Below are 21,157 nucleotides of genomic sequence, written 5' to 3'. Positions count from 1 at the left end.
GCATAGCCAGAGCTCCCAGATTTACAGAGGGCACTCACGGAGTGTGCCCATGGCAGCAATGGGGGCAAAGGTGACAGAGCATCACTGGGGGCTGCCGGTTTTCCCTCCAAATTTCCCAGGCCATTGCCCAGAAGTCCAGGCTGTGTCCCTGCACTTCTGCTGCTACCAAATGGGCAAACACCAAGGCCACCCAGGCAGAAACTGCCACCTGTCAGACAGTTCACATTTTGCTTCTTCCACTCAAAAACCAGGCCCAGCCTAATCCCTCTGCATCTTTTGAGGGATGGATGGCAGAAACATACCACTGCCTATTCCTTCAGATCCCAGCACTGCAGGACCGGGACGTAGACAGCCTGACTCCAGCAGGATCCCAGGGTACCAGAGTCAGCTGCATCCCTAGGTTTGCTCAGATCCTCAAGTATGGACCATGGAGTCCCTGCAGTGTGGTCCCCTGCCCATCCTGCCCCATGTCCCCATGCCAGCTGTCCCTGGGAAGGCTGCAGAGGCAGCCCAGGCTATTCACCCTGGGGTTTGCCCCAGTTGCTTTGCTCCCATGACAGCCAACCCTGTGGGACCAGCGGCTCTGTAGCTGTTGGGAGTCCATGCAGGCTCCAGTGGATCTGGAACTGCAGGCAGCTGTGGGCTTGGAAAGACCCTCAAGGACTGCTTGGTGGGAACTGCTGAGGAGTTTGGCGACTTGCATGGTCACCACTGGGGTATGTCCAGTGGGGAGGGACATAACCTTCCTCTCAGGGTAAACACACACACCAATCCCTGCACACGCATCTGTTCTTCTCCAAGCCTCTCACAGACCCTTTCTCTACCTCGCTCCCTGCTCACACATCCAAGTGACACCCAACGGAGGCACTTACCTGCCGCTCACCTCATCGGAGCTGGAAGGACAGTGGGACAAAGCCCTGAGGACAGGGCAGAGATGGTCCTTCCTTCCCCTAAAATGAGGAGTGCAGCTCCTCTCCTCCTGCCCTTGCCTGCTCCTACAGCCTGCACCATGACTCCTGGCATCACCTGTCGCTCCTGGAATCACCCGTGGCCCTTCAGGGCTGGGCCATGGTGGGTTTCAGATGCATGACATGGTACCAGCTCTGAGGGTCCCCTTCATGAGCACCACTGCGGGGACAAAAAGATGCTCAAGGCTCATTCCAGAGGGTTGGCATAGACGGAAGGCAGATGCTCTGTAGTAGTCAGGGAATGCCGTCTGACAAGGGATGAAGACCCTGTAGACCCCCCACACCTCAGTGCTACCCCAGGCAGGAGCATCCCAGCCCCTTTTTGCAAGCAGGGAAATGCCACCTCAGGGGTTTTGTTGTCCCAGGGATTGCTCTGTCTTCTGTCCAAGGTGGGGGTACACCATCCAGGCTTTGGATTCCCAGGGGATCCCTCCAGGCTGCAGCACCGAACGCTGCTGGCAGCCCACCGGGGTCCCCAGTGGGACAGGAGGGCACGGAGCGCAGCCTTACCTTGGAGAAGCCTCTACAGGGAAGGGATACGGAACCCTGCTTGGGATGCCCCGGTCCCGGGAGAGCTGCAGTGATGGAAGCAGAGGATGCGGGGATGAGGTGGGACGGATGGGATGTGATGGATGAGATGCGGTGGGTGGGTGGATAGATGGATGGATGGATGGATGGATGGATGGATGGTCTGGGGGCTGCAGGTTACCCCGCTCTCAGGTGCGGAGACAATGGCCAGGGCTCCTGTTGCAGCTGCAGACTGTCTCTTTAAACCCCTCATCAGCCCACAGGTGGCCCTGTCACCACCGTGGTCATCCATGACGTCATCGGGAGGGAGGGAAGAGGAGGAGGAGGAGGAGGGGGGAGAAACGCGATTCCTCTCCACAGCAAAAGTCCCCGAGCGCCCATGGCAACAGATTGCAAATGTCACTGCGCATCAGCCGGGAGGAGGCTGCCGGGCTGCCCCCCCCGGGGGGACACGGCGAGGGGACAGGGCTGTCACGCCATGGGTGGCACGGGGGACACAGAGCTGTCACCCCCATGGTGGCACGGGGGGGGCAGGACTGTCACCCTGTGATAGGTATATGGTGGGGGACAGGGCTGTCACCCCGCGGGTGGCACGGTGGGGACAGGACCGGTGTCCTGTGGTGGGTGTGTGGGAGGGGACAGGGCTGTCACCGCACACAGTGAGCTGGCTGTGGGTTAAGCAGGTGGGCAGCTCCAGCTCTCTCCCTGGGGTGAGGAGCAGCTGGATGCTCCCCTAGTCCGGACACCCTGCAGCAGGGGTGGGTGCTGCTGTCCCCCTGCCTATGAGGGTGCTGGTCCCTTGCCATCTCCTGTGCTTAGGGGATCCCAGTTCTCCAGCGGTGGCACCCCCAGCCATCCCAGGGGCACCCTGGGCGGACCAGGCACCACCCAGCTCCTGCCTCTCTGGTCCTGCCTGTGCTCAGCACCTGCAATGGGGTGTTTTGCAAAGATCAGGAAAGTTGTGGAAGGTGTTTAAAGCAGATCTTGCCTTCAAGCAGAGACAGCACCAGGAGCAAGAAAAGGGGGCCCAGTCCCACACCCAACGACCCCAGACTCACAGACCATGGAATAGTGGTACTCCCATTAAGAGCCTCCAAAATTCATCCAGTTCCATTCCAAAATGAGTCTCTGATGCCAGTTAAAACCAGAGCAAGGGACGCTGTGGTGGCAAAGAAAGGTTCCCTTACAGCTGTGAAAGTCCACAAGTGCTACAACCTGCAAACTTGGCTTTGATGGAGCCCAATCCCAGTGAAACCTGCTCAACATGGGGAGAGGGGCTGCAGATGGGGAGCCCTGAGTGCCAGCCACGGTGGACAGGACCTGTTCATCCCCTTTATGAAAACGTGCAAATGTGCGCATGGATCCCCATGCAATGGGAGCCCCAAACTCTGAAAATATGACTGAAGTAATTCCCCAGATTTGGGGAATATTGTAAATATTTAATATTTACAATATTGTAATATTCATTGTAAATGTTGTAATATTGTAAACATTCAATATTGTAAGTATTGAACTACATCCTTGTTCTTTTAGAAAGATGAGATACACCCAAGGTCTCTGTCTGCTTCACGTGCTCTTCTCTCACGCCAGCAAGAGTTTCCCCAGCTGAAGTTTGTCGCTGCCATCATTAGGATGCTTCCACCTAAAACCACCCTGTGGAGGCAGCTGGTTTGTGCAGAACAGCCACTCATCCCTGCATACGGAGGGGCTTGAGGGGCATTAAGGCACCACTCGTGGCTGCAGCATTCTCCTCACACCAGGCTCTTGTGCAAACTTCACCTTCTTTTTTTTTATATATATTATAAAAAAAGGTTCATTTTCTTTTTCCCCACCCTCAGCACAATGGAGAAGTTGAACACCAATGAGCCCAGTGGCCATCGGAGTGGGATGGTGATGTTCAGGACCTGGAGGGTTTTCTTCCTCCATGAGCCTCCTCCTGTGAGGAGATGGCCCAGCTTTTCCCCACAGGGTTTTCATGGTGGGTGTTGTATCTGGCTGGTGGGGCAGCCAGGATGGGAGCAGCCCACGCCTGTGACTTCCCCAGCCCTGTTCTCCTTACATACCCTCTCTAATCCTGGGAAAGCAGCCACAGGACCAGAGCTGGGAGGCTCTTGATAAACAGCCAAAGCGAGAAGGGTCCTTGCTTCAGGAACAGGAAAAAATTATCCAAACCAGCTGAAATGGGCTGCAATTTATTGTTTTCTTTTTTTTTTTAACCCACCTGCTGGCTCTGGAGAAAGAGGCTGGAGGTGGATGTAGCACTGGCAGGGCAGTGGTGGGGCTGGTGAAGGCACGGAGGATCCTCTCCTCGGCACAAAATGCTGCTAAAGGGATTTCCACCAAAACCAGCCCAGTGAGACCCAGAGCCATGGACCCACAGATGCTCTGTGAAGCTGAAGGAGCCCAGCAGCCCCCTGGACCAGCCCCCAGTAACCTCCATACTCATTCCCAGTAACTTCTATACCAATCCCCAGAAACCTCCACACCAGCCTGCCGTAACCTCCACATGAGTTCCCAGTGACACCCATACCAGCCCCCAGTAACCCTGTACCAGTGCTTTGGGCTCTAGACAGGGACTTGCCCTGTTCCTCTGGCCTGGGGTTGTGCAGAGGGATACCATACCTCCCTTCTGTCCCCCAGCAGACAAGGATGGGGACAGCCATGTGTCCCCCAGTGCTGGGCCCCTAAGGGATGGCACGAAATGCTGTGGGAGGTGGGAAATATCCCAGGAGTCCTGAACCCCCAACATTCACCTGGGGCTGGGAGGGGGGGAAATCTGGCATGGTGACCCCCCCACCTCCTGCCATCCCCCAGGCCAAAATAAGCCAGGACTAACTTTGCCCCCAGCCTTGTGCCAGCAATGAGATCTATTGCACGTGATGCAAATTCCTGCTGATGGCTGAAACTGCTCCAGTGAGAGTCCTCTGACCTCTCCAGGCATTGGGGAGGGGGCTGAAACTGTGGGACAGTTACTGTGATGAAGTTACTGTGATGAAGTTATTAGCTCTGGAAGCACTAATTGCTGCTGTATTAACGACCCTTTTGTCCAGTGAGCTGCCTCTCGGTGTGTGTGTGCCGGGTGCCTGTTTTCATGCCAGCTGCTGTGTGGTTGGATGTCCTTTGGTATTTACTTTGATCCTATTAAGGTGGATCTCAATTAATTAGGCAGGAGCCAGAAAGACAAAGAGGGACACCGGAGCCATCAATTTTAGTCTTGTCATCACGCCTTCTGACACTGGGAGGTGGCAGGGAGAGCGGGAAGGGACACAGGATATGGCTGCTGGGCATGGAACCAGTGGAAGATTGGAATGGGGCAGGCAGGTGGGGTGGCAGTGGGGTCATGCAGAGGGTCACCCAGGGTGTGCCAGGTATCCCACCTTCCCCTATCCCTTAGGGAAGGCAGTTGGAGACACCCAGGTCCCAATTCCTTGGGTGGTGGGGTCCTACTCTGCCCCACTGCTGTCTGGGCCCTAAAGCATCACATAAAACAGACAAAGGATCCCTGGGAATTCAATGGCGAGAGCTTTGGCACAGCAGGAGCATCCCCCAACCATGCTGATGTGACGCTGACTGGGTGTCACTGTCACCCAGCTCTGCAGCACCCCGGTTGGAGCCCGGTGTCCCCCACTCCCAGCTCCCACGCCCGCCAGTGGAGTGGCTCCAAGAGCTGGTGTGTCGGCTCAGCCTCGGCAAGAGGCTGGCAAATGGATCTCAAGGGCCCCCTGACAATCCTCCTTCCTTTCCTTTGAAGGAGAAGTGCCCCTCGGAGCTGCCCTTGACGCTAATGCACGGGGTGGGAAGGGGTGCTGGTAAAAGCCAAGGCGAGCAAAAGGCTTTCAAGACCCTTGGAAAAGCCAAGGAGGTGCCCGGGGGTGACCCCATTCTCTGCGGCCGGTGCTGGGGTTGAAGGGTTGGGGTGCATCCCAGTGTGCTGGCGGTAGTTGTGATGTCCCCTGCGGTGTCCCCGTGTGGGGACTCGGGATACAAGGGGTGCAAGGAGTAATGGGGCCATGCCAGACCTCTCCTGGGGATGGAGGTGCTCCAGGCATGGAGGGGTTCCAGGGGTGTTTGGGTGTGGGGATGGGGGTGCAGGATGGTGCAGGGGGCTTGGGAGTGGTTGGATGGGGATGCAGAGGGTGTTGGGATGAGGTAGCTGGAGTGCAAGAGGGGTTCAGGGGGTGCTGAGATAGGGTGCAAGGGCTGGTCGGTTGTACGATGGGTGCTGTGGGTACAGGGTGGGTCCAGTATGGGTGCACGAGGTGAAGGATGAGTCCAGGGTGGGTGCAGAGTGGATGTAGAATGGGTGTAGGGTGGGTGCAGGGGGTACAGGATGGGTCAAGCAGATTCTGGATGGGTGTTGGGTGTCTAGAATGGGTACAGGGTGGAGGCAGGTGGTGCTGGAGGGGTGCAGAGGCTGCAGGATGGGTGCTGGATGGCTGCAGGATGGATACAGAGTGGTTCCAGGATGGATCCAGGATGGGTGCTGGGTGAGTTCAAGGTGGTTCCAGGATGGGTGTTGTGGGTGCAGGATGACTGCAGTTGGGTGCAGGATGACTGCAGGGTGGTTCAGGATGGGTGCTGAGTGAGTTCTGGGTGGGTGCAGGGGATGCAGATGAGTGCAAGGGGTGCAGGATGGTCCAGGATGGGTCCAGAGTGGTTCCAGGGTGGGTCCAGGATGGGTGCAGGATGGTTCCAGGATGGGTGCTGTGGGTGCAGGATGGTTCCAGGATGGGTGCTGTGGGTGCAGGATGGTTCCAGGATGGTTGCTGTGCATTCTGGGGGTGCCCGGAGCAGCGCTTCCTCCCGCCACCAGGGGGCGCTCTCAGCCGCGCGCAGCCGATCTGGCCCGGCCGCCCCCCCTCGCTGTCCCGCGGCCGGAAGCGGAAGTGGCCGCACCGCCCTCCTGCCGCTGTGCGGTGGCGGAAAGATGGCGGCGGCCATGGCGTAAGGGGACCCGGCGCGGCCCCGGCGGTGAGCGCGGCCGCGGCCTCCCCCGGGCCCTCAGCCGGGTCCCCCGTGTCTCCTCAACCCCCAGCCTAGCAGGAGAACTGCTGGGAGCCTCGCGCCGTTCAGCGGGCGGACCCGCGGCAGCCCCCGGGCTTCCCCTGGAGCTCAGTCCCTGCACGGCCCCGGAGGACCGGGGCTCCCCGCTCCCCCCTCGGCAGGCGGGCCGGGCGCATCGCCGTGACTCCTTCTGTGCCCCCTCGCCCCCAGTTTCTCGTGCTTGCCATTTATGAGGTCTGCGGATTATCCTTGGCTTCCTGGGCTCCCTCTATTCCCTTGGTGTCCACCTGTGCCTGCCCCTCTATCTGACTCCCTCCCGGTGCCCCGCTGTGTGTCTCTTTTCAGCAGACAGACCTGCAGGTACCAACACCCCTCAGTGCACTGGGAGCACCTCTGGGCTCCCCTTGATTTCCTGGTGCCTCCCGCTGAGATCTCTCTCCCAGTTTCTCCCCCTGCTCCCAGTGCTCTCCTGTGTTATCTCCCCACTCCCAAAGTCCAGCCTGCCCCTTTTAGCCACCCCCCTGGGGTGCTGTGGGTCCATGTGAGCAGGTCCCCTGAATTCCAATCCGTGTGGTCCCAGAGCTCGAGTGCTGTTCCCCAGAGGAAGAGGATGAGGTAGAGCCCTGACCATGGACCATGAGGCCCCCACAATCCGGCCCCGGCGCATCCAGAACCAGAACGTCATCCACCGCCTGGAGCGCCGCCGGATCAGCTCCGGCAAGGCTGGCACCCACTGGCACCAGGTCCGTGTCTTCCACCAGAATGTCTTCCCCAACTTCACTGTGGTCAATGTGGAGAAGCCACCCTGCTTCCTGCGCAAGTTCTCCCCCGATGGCCGCTACTTCATCGCCTTCTCCTCCGACCAGACCTCCCTGGAGATCTATGAGTACCAGGGCTGCCAGGCGGCTGAGGACCTGCTGCAAGGCTACGAAGGGGAGATCCTGGCCAATGGCAACGACCAGCGGTCCGTCAACATCCGTGGGCGGCTCTTCGAGCGCTTCTTTGTGCTGCTGCACATCACCAACGTGGCCTCCAACGGGGAGCACCTGAACCGTGAGTGCAGCCTGTTCACGGACGACTGCCGGTACGTGATCGTGGGCTCGGCCGCCTACCTGCCCGAGGAGCCGCACCCGCCCTTCTTCGAGGTGTATCGCAACAGTGAGTCCGTGACCCCCAACCCACGCTCCCCGCTCGAGGATTACTCCCTGCACATCATCGACCTCCACACGGGCCGGCTGTGCGACACGCGCACCTTCAAGTGCGACAAGGTCATCCTGTCCCACAACCAGGGGCTGTACCTCTACAAGAACATCCTGGCCATCCTCTCCGTGCAGCAGCAGACCATCCACGTCTTCCAGGTGACACCCGAGGGGACGTTCATCGACGTGCGGACAATCGGCCGCTTCTGCTACGAGGATGATCTCCTGACCCTGTCTGCGGTGTATCCCGAGGTGCAGCGGGACTCACAGACAGGGATGGCCAACCCCTACAAAGAGCCCTTCATAAACTCCCTGAAGCACAGGCTGCTGGTGTACCTGTGGAGGAGGGCTGAGCAGGATGGAAGTGCTATAGCAAAGAGAAGGTTCTTCCAGTACTTTGACCAGCTGAGGCAGCTCCGCATGTGGAAGATGCAGCTCCTGGATGAGAACCATCTCTTTATCAAATACACCAGTGAGGACGTGGTCACGCTGCGGGTGACGGATCCTTCCCAGGTATAGAATCACAGAATGGTTTGGGTTGGGAGGGGCCTTAAAGATCATCTAATTCCAACTCCCCTGCCATGGGCAGGGAAACCTTCCACTAGACTAGGTTGCTCAGGTACTGCCTCTGTCCTCAGGCTGCTCATTGCTTTGGGGCAAGTGCTCAAGCAGTACAATGCTTGTTTCTTAGCTGAGCCTGTGAATGTTGTTTAGGATCCCCAGGATTTTGTTCTTACGAGAACATTTGATGCCTCTAATATTAAATAACTTTTGTGTCTTTTGTTTGCACAATTTCATCTCTTCCTTCTCAGCTGAAAAATGAGAGAGAAAAGATCTGACATGCTTAGTGAGTTCCCTTTCTCCAGGGTTTGTTCCCCATACTCATAGATGCTGTAGAACCCTCTTTCTCTTCCAGATACCCAGCTGAATTTATTTTTAGCTGATATTTCATAAAGTCCACTTAAAGTGTAGAGGTAGTCTCTCCCTTTTCTCATGTATCTTCAAGCACATTTTTCAGATATAATAGTCTTCATTTTTTCCCCAGTAGAATTACCTTTTCTGTTCTGCCTGCATACTTACTCTTTCAAGCTTCAGTGAGAGACAGTATTTATGATCTCTCCAAATTGGAGTAGCAGCTCTTAGATCTGGCTAATGTGCCAATTGCTTCTTCTTTCAGTTTAGTACTAAAGAAGTGGAATTACAGCAAATGTAGCTCAGTCAGTGCTGTGTCTCTCCAGACGTTTCACCACCCTGCAGGTTGATCATCTCTTTTCACTGCTGTTTAAGTGGTGGCCACATTTGGAGCTCTGTGAAACAGATTTTTTTTTTTTAAGCCAGTTTTTATTCCTTTAACAAGCTTGGTTTTTATTCTGTTGAAAGTATTTAGCAAGAATTTGTAATAAATCTCCAGTACAGCATGTAGGTCTGATTGTTCCCCAGATGTTTGTTTTCCTCTCATACTCTTCTCTTCCACCAGGACTTAGATCATAGAAGAAATAGACAGTAGCTCTTAGCTTGTTGCCTTAGTCTGATTCTTCCTGGAAGATGACTCATTTGTTTTATTTTTCTCTTCTTTGGTGTTTGTTTGGTGAAGTTGCTTTGGTAGGAAATAGAAAAGGCTTAATCTAGTCCACTTTGCTCATTGGTGTAAAACTGAACATCTGCCTCAGAGACATTAAAGCTCTGTGGAAGTGGCCTGCAGCGTTCTGCTCGTTGCTGGTGTCTGGAATGAGCTCCTGACCCTGATGTAGATATTTGTGGCAGGCTCAGCTCAGTGCTCCACTGTGGTTACTGGGGCTTTTGTGCCTGGTTTGCTGCAGGGAGCTCTCAACTCTCTTCACCCGGGGGTTACTTTAAGATGCAGGCTGTGGTTGGTAGCCTCAGGTGCTGGCTTTTATGCTGAAGGAAAAGCGTCTCATTTCTCAGTTCTTCAGGATATAATACCAGATGTGGAGCAGACTCCGCAGACCTTCCTGAGCGTAGGCGTTGTGTTAGGGCTTCCTGAAGAAAACTTGGCTCTCAAAATACCTACAGCTTTGATTTTTCTTTCATCTATCAGACAAGGAACATAAAGTTTCATCCAATTTCAGGCTCCTCTCTACTCTCTGGCTTCTCTGCCAAGAAGGTTGAGGAGTCACTGTTTATACTTGTGGGTTGCGTGTTTTTTGTCTGGGTCTGCACTGAATCCTTTGAGATGTGCTGTGCATATGTAGCTTGGGGGTTGTTGTTGCTATTCCAGGCTTCTGTTGATAGACTTGACAGCTTTGCTGCGTGATTTCTGTGACACTCAGCTGCTGCCTCTCATGCTGTGATGATGTTTTGCTGGTGTTACAGGTGCTGCTAAAAAGCAGGGAAGGTAGTTTCTCTGCTCAGGGACATCCTGTAGATGTGTCTGTATGTTAACCTGGCCAAGGAACTTTTTTATTTAAGGTAGGAGGGTACTCCCTACAGTCTCCAGTGATTTAAATAGTGTTTCCTTCTGCTGTCTCCTTATTTTCTCTCTGCTCCAACCCTTTATTTCAGAAGGGCTTCCCTTTCCTTAGGCAGCAGTCTAGTGAGTAACCTCATCTAGCACGCTTCATTTTGACATGTGGGGGCTGGATTGTATTATCACAGTTTATTTTGGGGCTGTAAAACAAACAAACCTTGTGATATTTGGGGGTGGGTGGGGTGGGCAGAGTGCCTGCCGTCATCCCTGAGCATTGTTTTTGGGAGCAGGAGGTGAAGCATTTAGAAGTTACCTCTTGACAGAAGATTAATCAGGCACGTGCATACACCACGGGAATTTGTTACCTCTGAAGCGGGGGCAGGTTCTTATTTGGGGTGCCAATGTGTCTAATGAAAGCTACTTTTAATGACCAAGAATTAAATCTGCCCTTTCCCAATGGAATGGGAATGTCATCTCCCTTTGATGTAGCTGCGCTGACACAATGTCACCTTTTTCCCAACTTCGTGTCAGGAAGCATTGCCATTGCCAAATCCACAGTGTAATACAAGGACCTTCTTGCACAAGAATGTCAGCACTAAAAAGAAGTCATTAATGTCTTTCAGATTTTCATTTCTATGCTGGCAGGGTACCTGGAGGGGACAACTTTTTGTGGGCAGTGATATAGCGCACAGTACACTAAAAAGGCTCATCTCTCTGTGATGCAAATATTAAGAAGGGGAAGGATATAATGTCTCTATGGAGAAGAAAAAATAATTTATGGCCAGCTAGCACTGGATCTAAAATCATTTTGTCAGCAGGAATGAAAATTAAATTTGGCACTTGAGAAAGTGTTTTGGATTTGGTGGAGGGGACAGAGAGGAAGAGAAAACAGAACTGTTGCATCAGTTGGAGTTAAAAAATGGGGAGCCCATTAAGTTTTCTTAATCACAGTTAAGAAGTGGATAATTTGGTACATGTTGAATAGGAGAATATGGATTAGCATAAGGACGTGGGATTCTCCTGCGCTGTGGAGAAATTTGGATAGGGTCCGTGGTGTGATGTGGGGAGAAGGAAGGGAGACCTTCCCCTCCGTGCTCTCCTGGGTAACCACTGCCTCTGCCTCTCTCCCCAGCCCTCGTTCTTCGTCGTGTACAACATGGTGACCACGGAGGTTATCGCCGTGTTCGAGAACACGTCCGACGAGCTGCTGGAGCTGTTTGAGAACTTCTGTGACCTCTTCAGGAATGCCACCCTGCACAGTGAGGCTGTCCAGTTCCCCTGCTCAGCTTCCAGCAACAACTTTGCCAGGCAGATCCAGCGCCGGTGAGCCATTTGGAGCATGCTTTATACCGTATAGACACACGCTCACCCCCGTCCGCTGAAGGCCAGTATCAAATAACAAATAACTTTGTCCCCTTTGCAGGGTGATGTAAGGGGCAGGCTCATACATGGTTCACCTTGCAGCCTCATGCATTTGGTTTTATATTCCACAGCATCTGCCTTGCAACAGGATTGCCACAAAGCAGTGGGAATCTGGGGCTTAGAAGAAGGAAGAGGAATTTTGGGGGAAAGATGTTCCCATCTTTCCTTGAGTAATAACTCTTCTGGAGGTTATTAAAGTGTTACTGCCCAGTAGCCTTGGTCCCTGAAGATATGATTTGTCAAGATGCTGGCGTCATCTAGTTGGACGTATTTTGCCAAGTGATGTTCTCTGAATTTAGTGTGTATCAAACTCTGTTCTGTAGCATTTTCCTCAACATCAGTGACAAGCTTGTGGTTCTCATCAAAGAGTGCTAGGAGAAAGGAAACTCATCTGCTTAGACCTATTGTGAAAGCTGAGCAAAATACCAAAATAACCTGGCTTTCTAGAATGTGCTTTAACAGTCAAACATGATTTTAATGAGGCAGAGTGCGTTATTTCTTTTGGAATATATTTTTATGTGACTCAGGGTGTTTTTGTTCTTTCAGTGACTTGTTTCACATCATCCAAAGTACTTGGCATTCACTTATGGGCATTAAGCTTCTGTTGATTTTAGGTTGATGTCACAGAAATGTGACGAAGTTGACTATGTCTGTAACTTTCTAGAGCTGCCTGTCAGGAAATCCGTAATGCTTAATGGAAGAGAGAATGAGAGGACTCACCAGAGACTCTTGAAGAACAACTCCTGCTTTGTGTTAAAGCAGAGAGGCAAATCTTTTCATTCTCTTGGCTATAAGGGCATGTAGCAGGAGCGTTGTAACTTCCACAGCAAAGTATCATTGAGACTAATCTAGAGTGAGCTGGCTTTTGGCTGAGCATTTCTGGTTAAATGGAAGTGTTTTACCCTCCTTGATGTCTGACATCCCTGCAGCTGATCTGACTGTTCTCGCACATGGAAAACTTAAAATTTTGTTTGGAAAGAGAAATCCAGCCTGTGTTAATGTCTCCCCCAGGAAGAACTTTCAGCTCACTGTAGTTTCTGAAGAGCTTTGTGCTTCTTGTCAAGGTTCTTCCTCATCTAAGGTTTCTCCCTTAAAACACAGTGGCTGGAGAGAAGGGGATTCTCAAGTCAACATTAATAGCTCAACCGTTACTGTGAAACCCTCTGGCTTTTGCTTATACTGTTTCCCAGCTTCATGGTGAAACTTGGACTGACTGATAAGCTGCTAATCCATCTCTCCCTGTTTCTGATCCTGTTCATTTCCTGTACTGCAGAGCAGCTGGGGCCAGACCTGGCTAGGCACAGTCTTCTTCTTCTGTCAGTTTGGACTTTGAGGGCAGAAACAGTAATGAGGAGGGAGGATAAAAAGGTCACCAGAACTGGCTGATGCTTGAATCACTGTGATACATCTTTGGAAGTGAGCTGGTTTGGTTCTTTGCTGCTGTTTTCTTTCGCTAATTGTTTCCCTCCTTAGTTTGTTTAAGCTGTGCTGTTCACCTGTGGCCTTTGTGAACAAAGGGTGTCTCTGGGTTTGCTGCAGGTTCAAGGACACGATCGTGAACGCCAAGTACGGAGGGCACACGGAGGCCGTGCGGCGGCTGCTGGGGCAGCTCCCGATCAGCGCCCAGTCCTACAGTGGCAGCCCCTACCTCGACCTCTCCCTGTTCAGCTACGATGACAAGTGGGTGTCAGTCATGGAGCGGCCCAAGACCTGTGGTGATCACCCCATAAGGTATGGGACAGGCCAAGAAGCTGAATGTGAGGGGAGCAGGGCGAGAGTCATCCTAAATCGCCTCTGCCACATGGCATCACATGTGAAGAAGAGGGAGTAGATCAAGGCCTTTTGTTTAGGAAATCCTTTCACCAGAGGGTTTATTTCAGCAGTTCCACAAAGCTTGGTGTCTCTCCTTTGCAGTAACTCGTGTGTATGGGAGGCTTCTTCAGGTTTCTCACTGTGCTGCACTGGGGAAGGTTTGAGTAGTGAAGCCTGACCTTTTCCATATGAATGGTCTTGTTCATCCTCCTCTTCTTGCAGTGCTGTTGTTGTGTTTGGGCTGCAGAGTGATACAGTTCTGGATGCCTGCTTTCCTATGCTGGAAGGATCCTTTTTGAGCACGTGGGTTTAGCTGGCAAGGATTATCTGGTTTGTCCTGTGAATAAAATAGTGGCTGAGTTAGGTGTTACTCAGAATGCTTGTGGTATTGATTTAGCTGTTTTCAGACTTCCCTTGTTTACAGTTCTCACCCTGAGAGCTGCACTTCTCCACATACACCCCTTCTCTCTGTGCACTGTAGGAAATTTCTGTCTGTAGTAGGAGCTTTAGCCAGGTCCGAGGGCCATTCAGTGCCTCTCCTGTCTGAGTCTTTGATGTTGGCAGTCTGAGCTTGGGAATAAGGAGGTTTGCAATGCTTCTTGCAGAAACATCAGGACTGTTTATTTCTTTTTGTTGGCTGCAGCCATGGCTGCAAGCAATAGTGGTTAAAAATCCAACATCTCTGGCCGGAAAGGCTCAAAGAGGCTGAGTTCTCCAGACAGAATAGTCTTTCCACTCTCAGTACTGCAGAAGCAAACCTATGCTCTGAAAACAAAGAGAGCCTTCAGTGCCTGAGTGCTTTGTTTAGTGACAGCACACATGTTTGGGGCTCAGGCAGCCTAGGGAGATCATTCTGGCCAGCTTCCCAACTTTGTTTTCATCAATTCATTCTCAAAAAGTGTTTTCATATCTCCCCTGGCCCTGACTCAGGTGGCAGGGAACTTCTGATTATTCCTGCGCTCTCAATTCCCAAATTATGTATATTTAATTGATTTTTCTGCCTGTATGATTTGGTTTGATCTCCAGCTTCCGTGCTATCTGCAGAGAAAGCCTGCCCTTTTCCCCCTTGTCATGCTTGACGTTGGGAAAACTTGCAGGGTGGCAGTTGTCTGCCAGCGCCAACCTGCGCCCGGCTCCTGCGGACAAAAGGGAGCAGAACCGCAGTCATTTGCTGCGGTGGAGTCTTTGTAGTAAACAAAGCCAAGTGCCACCTTCCCTCCCTCCCCTGAGCAAACCGGCATTTCAGAGCCAGAGCTTTTAAAGCTCAAAGCTGTGCAGAGTCAATTAGGACTTGAATAGAGCCTCGGAGCAGTGGGGCTCCTGGTTTTTGGAAAGCAAGCAGAAGATGAGGCGCTAACCTTAACCATTCAATAGCTCAAATAGTGCTGCTGTGGTTCTCACATGCAAAACAAAGGGATTAATAAAATAATGCCAGCTGCCTGTTGTGGGTAGAGGGCTTGGAAATGAAGGACCGCGGGATTTGTAATGTAAGTCCTGTAATTGTCTGGAATGGAAAACCCTTCAGCAGTTAAGGGTGTTATAATCTGTGTGCAGTTTCTTGGCACAATGTGTGAGCTAGGAAGGCCTCCAGACCTTTTCGCATCCATTCAGCACTTCTGTGCACTGTGTCCTTTTAACCCTTAGTGCCTTTCTGCATCCCGGAAGGTTCAGCTCTCAACTCTGCCTACTTGAGAGACCAGTGGTTGTTTGCTCTCAGGTTGGAAGGACTTTAGGTTCCCCACCACCACCGCCTTCCAGTCTCTTTTCAGGAGGCTTGAAGAGATATTCAGTGGGTGAAATGATGGCACTTGTGAGGAAGAGGCTCTAACACACTCTACCTATAGCAGGGGGTCTCTAAAATCCATCTAGATGGCTAATAAGGAGCCATTTAACAGAAGAATTGGTCTGCAGATAAATCTTCCATTTTCCTACAGTTTGAAAAGGCTGGTCTTGCTGTTTCTGTTGACATACAATTTTATATTGCAGTGCCTAATTTATCCCCAGAGTGAGAGCCCATGGAAATGGCCTCTGATTGCAGAGCACTTTTAAAAATACATTTAAAAATACCAAACTGAGCACATCTTTTAGATTACAGGGAGCTTCATCTTGAGTAGTAAATTGTTGTGAATTGGGAGAGAGAGGAACAGATGGGGGACTGTGATTTATTTAAAGAATGACCCTCTGCATACCCAGCCTTGTGTAGGAGGGAAAGGGCTTTTTGAAAAGCCAAATACCAAGATTGTGATTCTCTTGCTGGGTTCTTGTGTGCAATTTTCAGGCAGGGCTGGCTGGCAGTTTGATTCAGAGGAAGGGAGACGAGAGTGGCCCTCCAGGAAGAACATGAGGTTCTCAATAGGCTGTGTTGTTAAAATGTGGAGTATGTCTGCTCCTGAAACAGCGTATCTGTCATCAGCCATTCTTCCAGACTGAGAGCTGAGCGCATTGTGTTGCTGGCGGGGGGCAGATGTGCTCCAAGATTAAAAGCATTCTTTGAGTTAAAACCAGAGGAAAATGCAAAATACCCACATATACTAAGTGTTGGTGGAAAAGGAAGCAGCTGTGGGGCAAAATGGCAATTCTGTGCTCAAGATTGGAAGAGCTCTAATGAAAATAGTCTACTGAACTGAGACAACTTCAGGGTGAGGATTTAAGTTAAGAGTCCAGCTAATTTGTGAAGGTACCACATCCAGAAACCTCCTTCAAAATCTTGGGGAGTGTGGGACCGTCACAGAGAATCCCATGTTCCTACAGCAGCAGAGGAAAGTGGTGTTACCTGGGCTTATGTCAGTTACACACTGTGTGCAGAGAAGGTTCAAGAAGCAAAGAGCTTCCCCAGACGCCCCTCTCTTCAGCACTATTTGCCTTGTCCCCTTGGCAGTATTTGCTGTGTGTTGGAGCTGTGTTCCAGAACTCAACTGTCTGGAGACACACATGAGCTTGACCCATAGGAAGGTGTGTGACGGCAGAAGGATGTTAGGTTTACTTTGACCTCTGCCCTTGCTTTGATTGTGGAATCCAATCCACCAGGTTCTTCCTGCCCAGCCTATCTCATTAATGCTTTTTTGATGGAAATCTAAAAGGAACTGCAAAGCCTTGCTTGAGCTGTACAGTACAACTTGGCACCCTTGAGCAGGATTGGATCAAGTTTCTTCAGCTGAACAGGGAGGTAGCAAGGCACAAGAACAGCAGCGTAAAGCCTTCCCTGGCAGCACCAGGAGGGGGAAGGGGTAGCCTTACAGTCTCAGTGAAGGCCATTGCTAAGAGAAGTAAGCTCAGTTCTATACGATAAATCTACCTTAGGGATCAAGGGGAGCAGCTTGCATTAAGAGAGGATGGAGAGCCAGCACAGGTGGGGTCTGAACCAAACTTACTCCCCCTTGTGAAATCAGCTTTGTCCACCAAAATAACAGGCAGAGTTCTTTCACTTCTAATACTAAAATGAAGTGAAGCTTTTCTAGACAGTAGAAAACAACTGCCCCAGGAGGGACTTTTCTGCATAGCCAAGAGCCTGACACCCAGCTGAGGACCTCCTGCCCCTGAGGGAGTACCAGAGATGGAACAAGGCACTCTGTGTGTGAAGAGCCCAGATGGCAAAGTCAATAGTCGGGAACAGCCATAATTGACTTTCTCTTCCTTTCAGATTTTACGCTCGTGATTCTGGCCTCCTGAAGTTTGAGATCCAGGCGGGACTCCTGGGGCGGCCCATCAATCACACCGTGCGGCGCCTGGTCGCGTTCACCTTCCACCCCTTTGAGCCCTTCGCCATCTCGGTGCAGCGCACCAACGCCGAGTACGTGGTGAACTTCCACATGAGGCACAGCTGCACGTAGTGGGCCTCACCAGCTGCTCTCCTTGGGTCCGGGCCTCTGCCGCAGATGCTCCAAAGCCAGACACTCACACCTTCTGGGAAACCAAACCGTCGCTCGTGTCGAGAAACCTGACCAGGGAGCTCCTGCCAGTGGCATCTCACGGGGCACTCAGCTGAGGAAAGCTGATCTGCTCCAGTTGAGGGTGCGGATGTTTCTCCTGATCCTGATTGTACTGTGGGGGTCCCACTGCATTAAGCGCTGCTGTCCTTCCCTATCCCTGTGGATGAACAAAGTGTAGCTGAGGTTTCCTTTCCTGGTTTGCCAGAGGCATGTCCATTTTCTATCCTGCTGTAAGACTTGGGGTGGCAGAGACAGGGCTTTCCGTTGCACCTGTGGAGCGCTCCCTTCTGCACTGGTGCTCTCTTACCTTGTTGGACAAACAGCCTGTCATAGGGGGAATGGATGGGAGCCCTGGGGAAGGCTTGGATACAGCTACTCCTGTTTGTATCTTCAGTATTGCTAGGGCAACGAGATCCTGCTGTCAATCCACACATTCTACTCATATGATTTTGATATGCAAGAGGTCAGGAAAAAAGGTGTGAGAAATCACTACAACTGAGAGACATGAGGTGTGTTCCTGACTCTTATGCAAGTCTCTCAATCTTTGTGCCTTAGTATCTGTAAAAGCTCCTAAATGCAAGGTGGTGTGTTAATACCAGCAAGCCAGGGCAGCTGGTTGTGTCTCTAATGCACAAGGAGGTGGCTGCAGAAGGAAGATGGGTGGCTGGGAAGGGTGTAGGGGAGCAACAGTAGCTCCTTGGTCACGTTAGAAGGACTTTTCTGCAGCATGGGGTGAATCTTCATGGTCATCTGCAGTTCTGCTGCTGGGGGGAGAGGAGACCCAGCTGCTGGCACCCCCAGGTGTGTTGGAGTATGAGCATGGAAAATTAGTAGCATTTGGGTTTGCCCAGGAAGGAGGGAGGAGACCTGAATTAATGTTCACTGCTGCAGGTTTGCAGTTAGATGAGCTTGTTGACTTAGGTTGCTTACCTCTCCCTGTTTGATACACTGTTCTCTGTGAGAACCGAGTTGCTGTTCCCAGGCTTCAGAGCACAGCTGCCTGCTGTGTCGGGGCTGGCTGGACCACGGCAGTTTTTATGCTGCTGATAAATTAAGCTCCTGGGTGTAATTACCTGCCACCATGGACTGGTGAGGATGCTGGCCTGCCCTTCTCTCTTAAAAATGGAGTTTTTGGTTGTAGGCTAGCATTTGGGGGTTTTTGCACACGGGCTGTGTGCTGCCAGGCAGCACAACCATCTCAACATCACGAGGTGCTCTGTCGGAAGCTGGAGCCTGTTGTTGTCCCATTCCTATGGGAGGTACAGGGGAGGCATTAGAAAATTGGTGCTAATACACAGGAAACCCTTTAAAGGACCCTGTGGGTATCTTGTTTGGACCAAAATGAGCTGTGGATGATGTGTTGTGCCCACATGCCTGTGAAGAGGAGTGTTGGAGTCATGCATTCATTTTGCTGGTAATGAACAGGAGAACTGTGGGTGTTGGTACCTGCTTATGGCATGAATGGTGGACCTCGAAATCGAGGGTTCCCTGGGGTCCTTGAATCAGCGTTTACTCTCTGCCTCATGGTACTTCTCTGCTCTCCTGGGCTTGCTAAACATATTTCTAGGGAAGACATTCCATTTCAGCACTCTTTACCTGTTGTTTGCACTGTTGGTGTCTCAGGTCTGTCAGGAGTGATGGTGGGTCAGAACACTGCTAACAGGTGTCAGGCCGTGTGTGCTTTAGCTGCAGGTTCCTCTCCATCTAATAACACTATTTGTCAAGGTTTTTGATTTTTATCCTGTGATCTCTTCTTCAAACATTCAATTAAAGCTCCAAGTGGAGAATCGTTTGCACACTGTAGATCATGGATTTACCTCCTTCTGCACCATCTCACAGCTGTTCACACTTTGGTATGAGACTTTTTTTTTTTTTCTTTTCCAAAGCTTTCAGCAGCTCCATCTGAGACTGGGTTTACTTCTTGGTGTCACAGCCTCAGGAGGTCTGTCCTTACTAAAATAGCTCCATTTAGACTTTTTTTTCAGTGGCAAAAAATATAAACTACAGCATTTCTATAGTCGGGGCTTTTGCTAAATTCAGGCTGCCCTGTGTGAAGCAGAGTGTGTGGCACAAATTGTTGGACTTTGGGCTCAGAGACCAGAGATCTGTTCTTAGCTCTGCTATTAAATTGTTCTGTGGCTGGGGGCAAAACTCTTCCTGTTCCAGCTGGTGTTTTCTTCTCTGTAAATGAGGCCAAAAACATATTTTCAGCTTTTGTAAAACACTTTGAAATTCATGGATAAAAAGTGCTGGATAAGTGCTAAGTATTTTCTTATTATGTTTGCAGACAAACTGATCATTCTGGGTACTAATTGCCTTGGAGTAGTGTAGCAGATCCTCTGGTCTTGGCTGCTGCATTTTATATCTACAACAGAGTTAATTTTATTACAGAATTGTATGGAAAGAAAAGTCTCTCATGCTTGAAATTTTGATTCTTTTGTTTAAGAAACAAAAAGTGTGTGTGTGTGTGTGTGTGGTGGGGAGGGTGGGAGGAAAGGGGAGATATTTTCTACCTGATATTTTTCTTAGGTTAGGGTAAAGATTTGTTAGCAACACAAGACAAAAATGGAATAAACAGAATTTGCTTGAAGACTATGATTTATTGTCTTTGTCTTCCAAAAACAGGGATGCTGCAAATGGGAATTCCTTTCCTAAGAAGAGGTGGCAGAGGTGTGTCTTGGACTATGCAGGCATATTACATGGGAGTTTGCTGCCTCTTCCTGGAATTTGGAGTACAAGTGTGCTCAAGAATGTTCCCACCTGAAGCTTTTCTGTAGTTCCTGCAGATTTTTCAAATTCTTGTCTACATGAACTAATGCTGGGAGAGGAATTCTTGGCCTTCAGTTGTGTTTTCCCCTTTGTATATTATTACTATCCCAACTTGTATTCAGAGACTCTTCCTTTATTCCATTTATAGTATTTGTCCAACCTTTTGGTCATTTTCTGCTGATGATCCACGATCAAGAGATGAAAGCTTGTGGTTTAACCCCGGCTGGAAACTCAGCCCCACACAGCCACTCGCTCAATCCCTCACCAGCAGGACTGGGGAGAGAATTGGAACAGTAAAAGAGAAAATTCGTGGGTTGAGATAAAGACAGGTTAATGGGTGGTTAAAAGCCACGTGCAGACAAAGCAAAACATGGAATTAATTCCCACTCCCCTTGGGCAGGTGGGTGTTCAGCCATCTCCAGGAAAGCAGGGCTCCATCATGTGTAAGTCCCCCAGCCAAAACCAGTACAAAGCTGAGCACACCTTGTTTGCCAGAGGAGCTGTTGCCTGTCCACTGCTTTTGGGTTGGGCAAAGGCACTGGGATTTTCCATGTGCTGCTCCCTGCCTCTGCAGAACGTTGTGGCCGAGAGCACACGATCGGGACCTTCCCACAGTCTGTGTTCCCCTTGTAATCCGCTGCTGCTCTGTAACAACCTGGCAGCATCCCTGTTTGTGTTAGTCCCTCTAAGCATGGATGTGATTTTCCTTTGAACCTTTCCTCCACTTTCCCATGTGCAGTTCTCGGATGCTTTCCTGAGCACACCAGAAAGCTCTTGAGCCCGTGGCTTTTCAGACAGGCACTAAAGTGACAAGGAGATGCTTGAGTTGGAAACCATGTTTGACTGGCAGCAAAATCCCATCTTTTGTTATTTCTTGTGCTGCCTTTGCTTTTAAAAAAAAAGCAAGCAGTAAAAGCAGGACACTTACATTATTTCTTATATAAGTGGCATTAGACAGCAAGCCACAGAAATCCCACTAGAGTCAAACCTATGGATCCATTAATGGTGTGCCCCTACTAAAGACTCCTTTCAATTAACCTTCCAGTGCTCATGGCTGGCCCTGATTTAGCTCCCTGTGTGTACTGACAGGACGTTCCT

General features: G+C 50.9%; 1 protein-coding gene across 5 annotated transcripts; it reads left to right on the top strand.

The window, feature by feature from the left end:
- The first annotated feature begins 6,443 nt into the window (after positions 1-6,443).
- DET1 (de-etiolated homolog 1 (Arabidopsis)) lies at positions 6,444-20,701 on the top strand. Of its 5 annotated transcripts, none has more exons than XM_017805115.1 (5): positions 6,444-6,467; positions 7,081-8,212; positions 11,260-11,450; positions 13,089-13,280; positions 17,002-19,880. In XM_017805115.1, the coding sequence occupies exons 2-5, from the start codon at positions 7,130-7,132 to the stop codon at positions 17,189-17,191; spliced, it is 1,656 nt and encodes a 551-aa protein (XP_017660604.1). In that variant the 5' UTR covers positions 6,444-6,467; positions 7,081-7,129; the 3' UTR covers positions 17,192-19,880. The 5 variants fall into 5 exon arrangements, with proteins under 5 accessions (XP_017660604.1, XP_017660603.1, XP_017660602.1 ...); XM_017805114.1 differs by lacking the exon at positions 6,444-6,467 and adding an exon at positions 6,522-6,734; XM_017805113.1 differs by lacking the exon at positions 6,444-6,467 and adding an exon at positions 6,522-6,860.
- The last annotated feature ends 456 nt before the right edge of the window (positions 20,702-21,157 follow it).

This window comes from Lepidothrix coronata, unplaced genomic scaffold (genome assembly GCF_001604755.1).
Source record: "Lepidothrix coronata isolate B3197 unplaced genomic scaffold, Lepidothrix_coronata-1.0 Scaffold11, whole genome shotgun sequence".
Taxonomy (NCBI): domain Eukaryota; kingdom Metazoa; phylum Chordata; class Aves; order Passeriformes; family Pipridae; genus Lepidothrix; species Lepidothrix coronata.
Note: the sequence above shows the minus strand (reverse complement) of the source record. Positions and strands in the feature narration are given on the sequence as shown.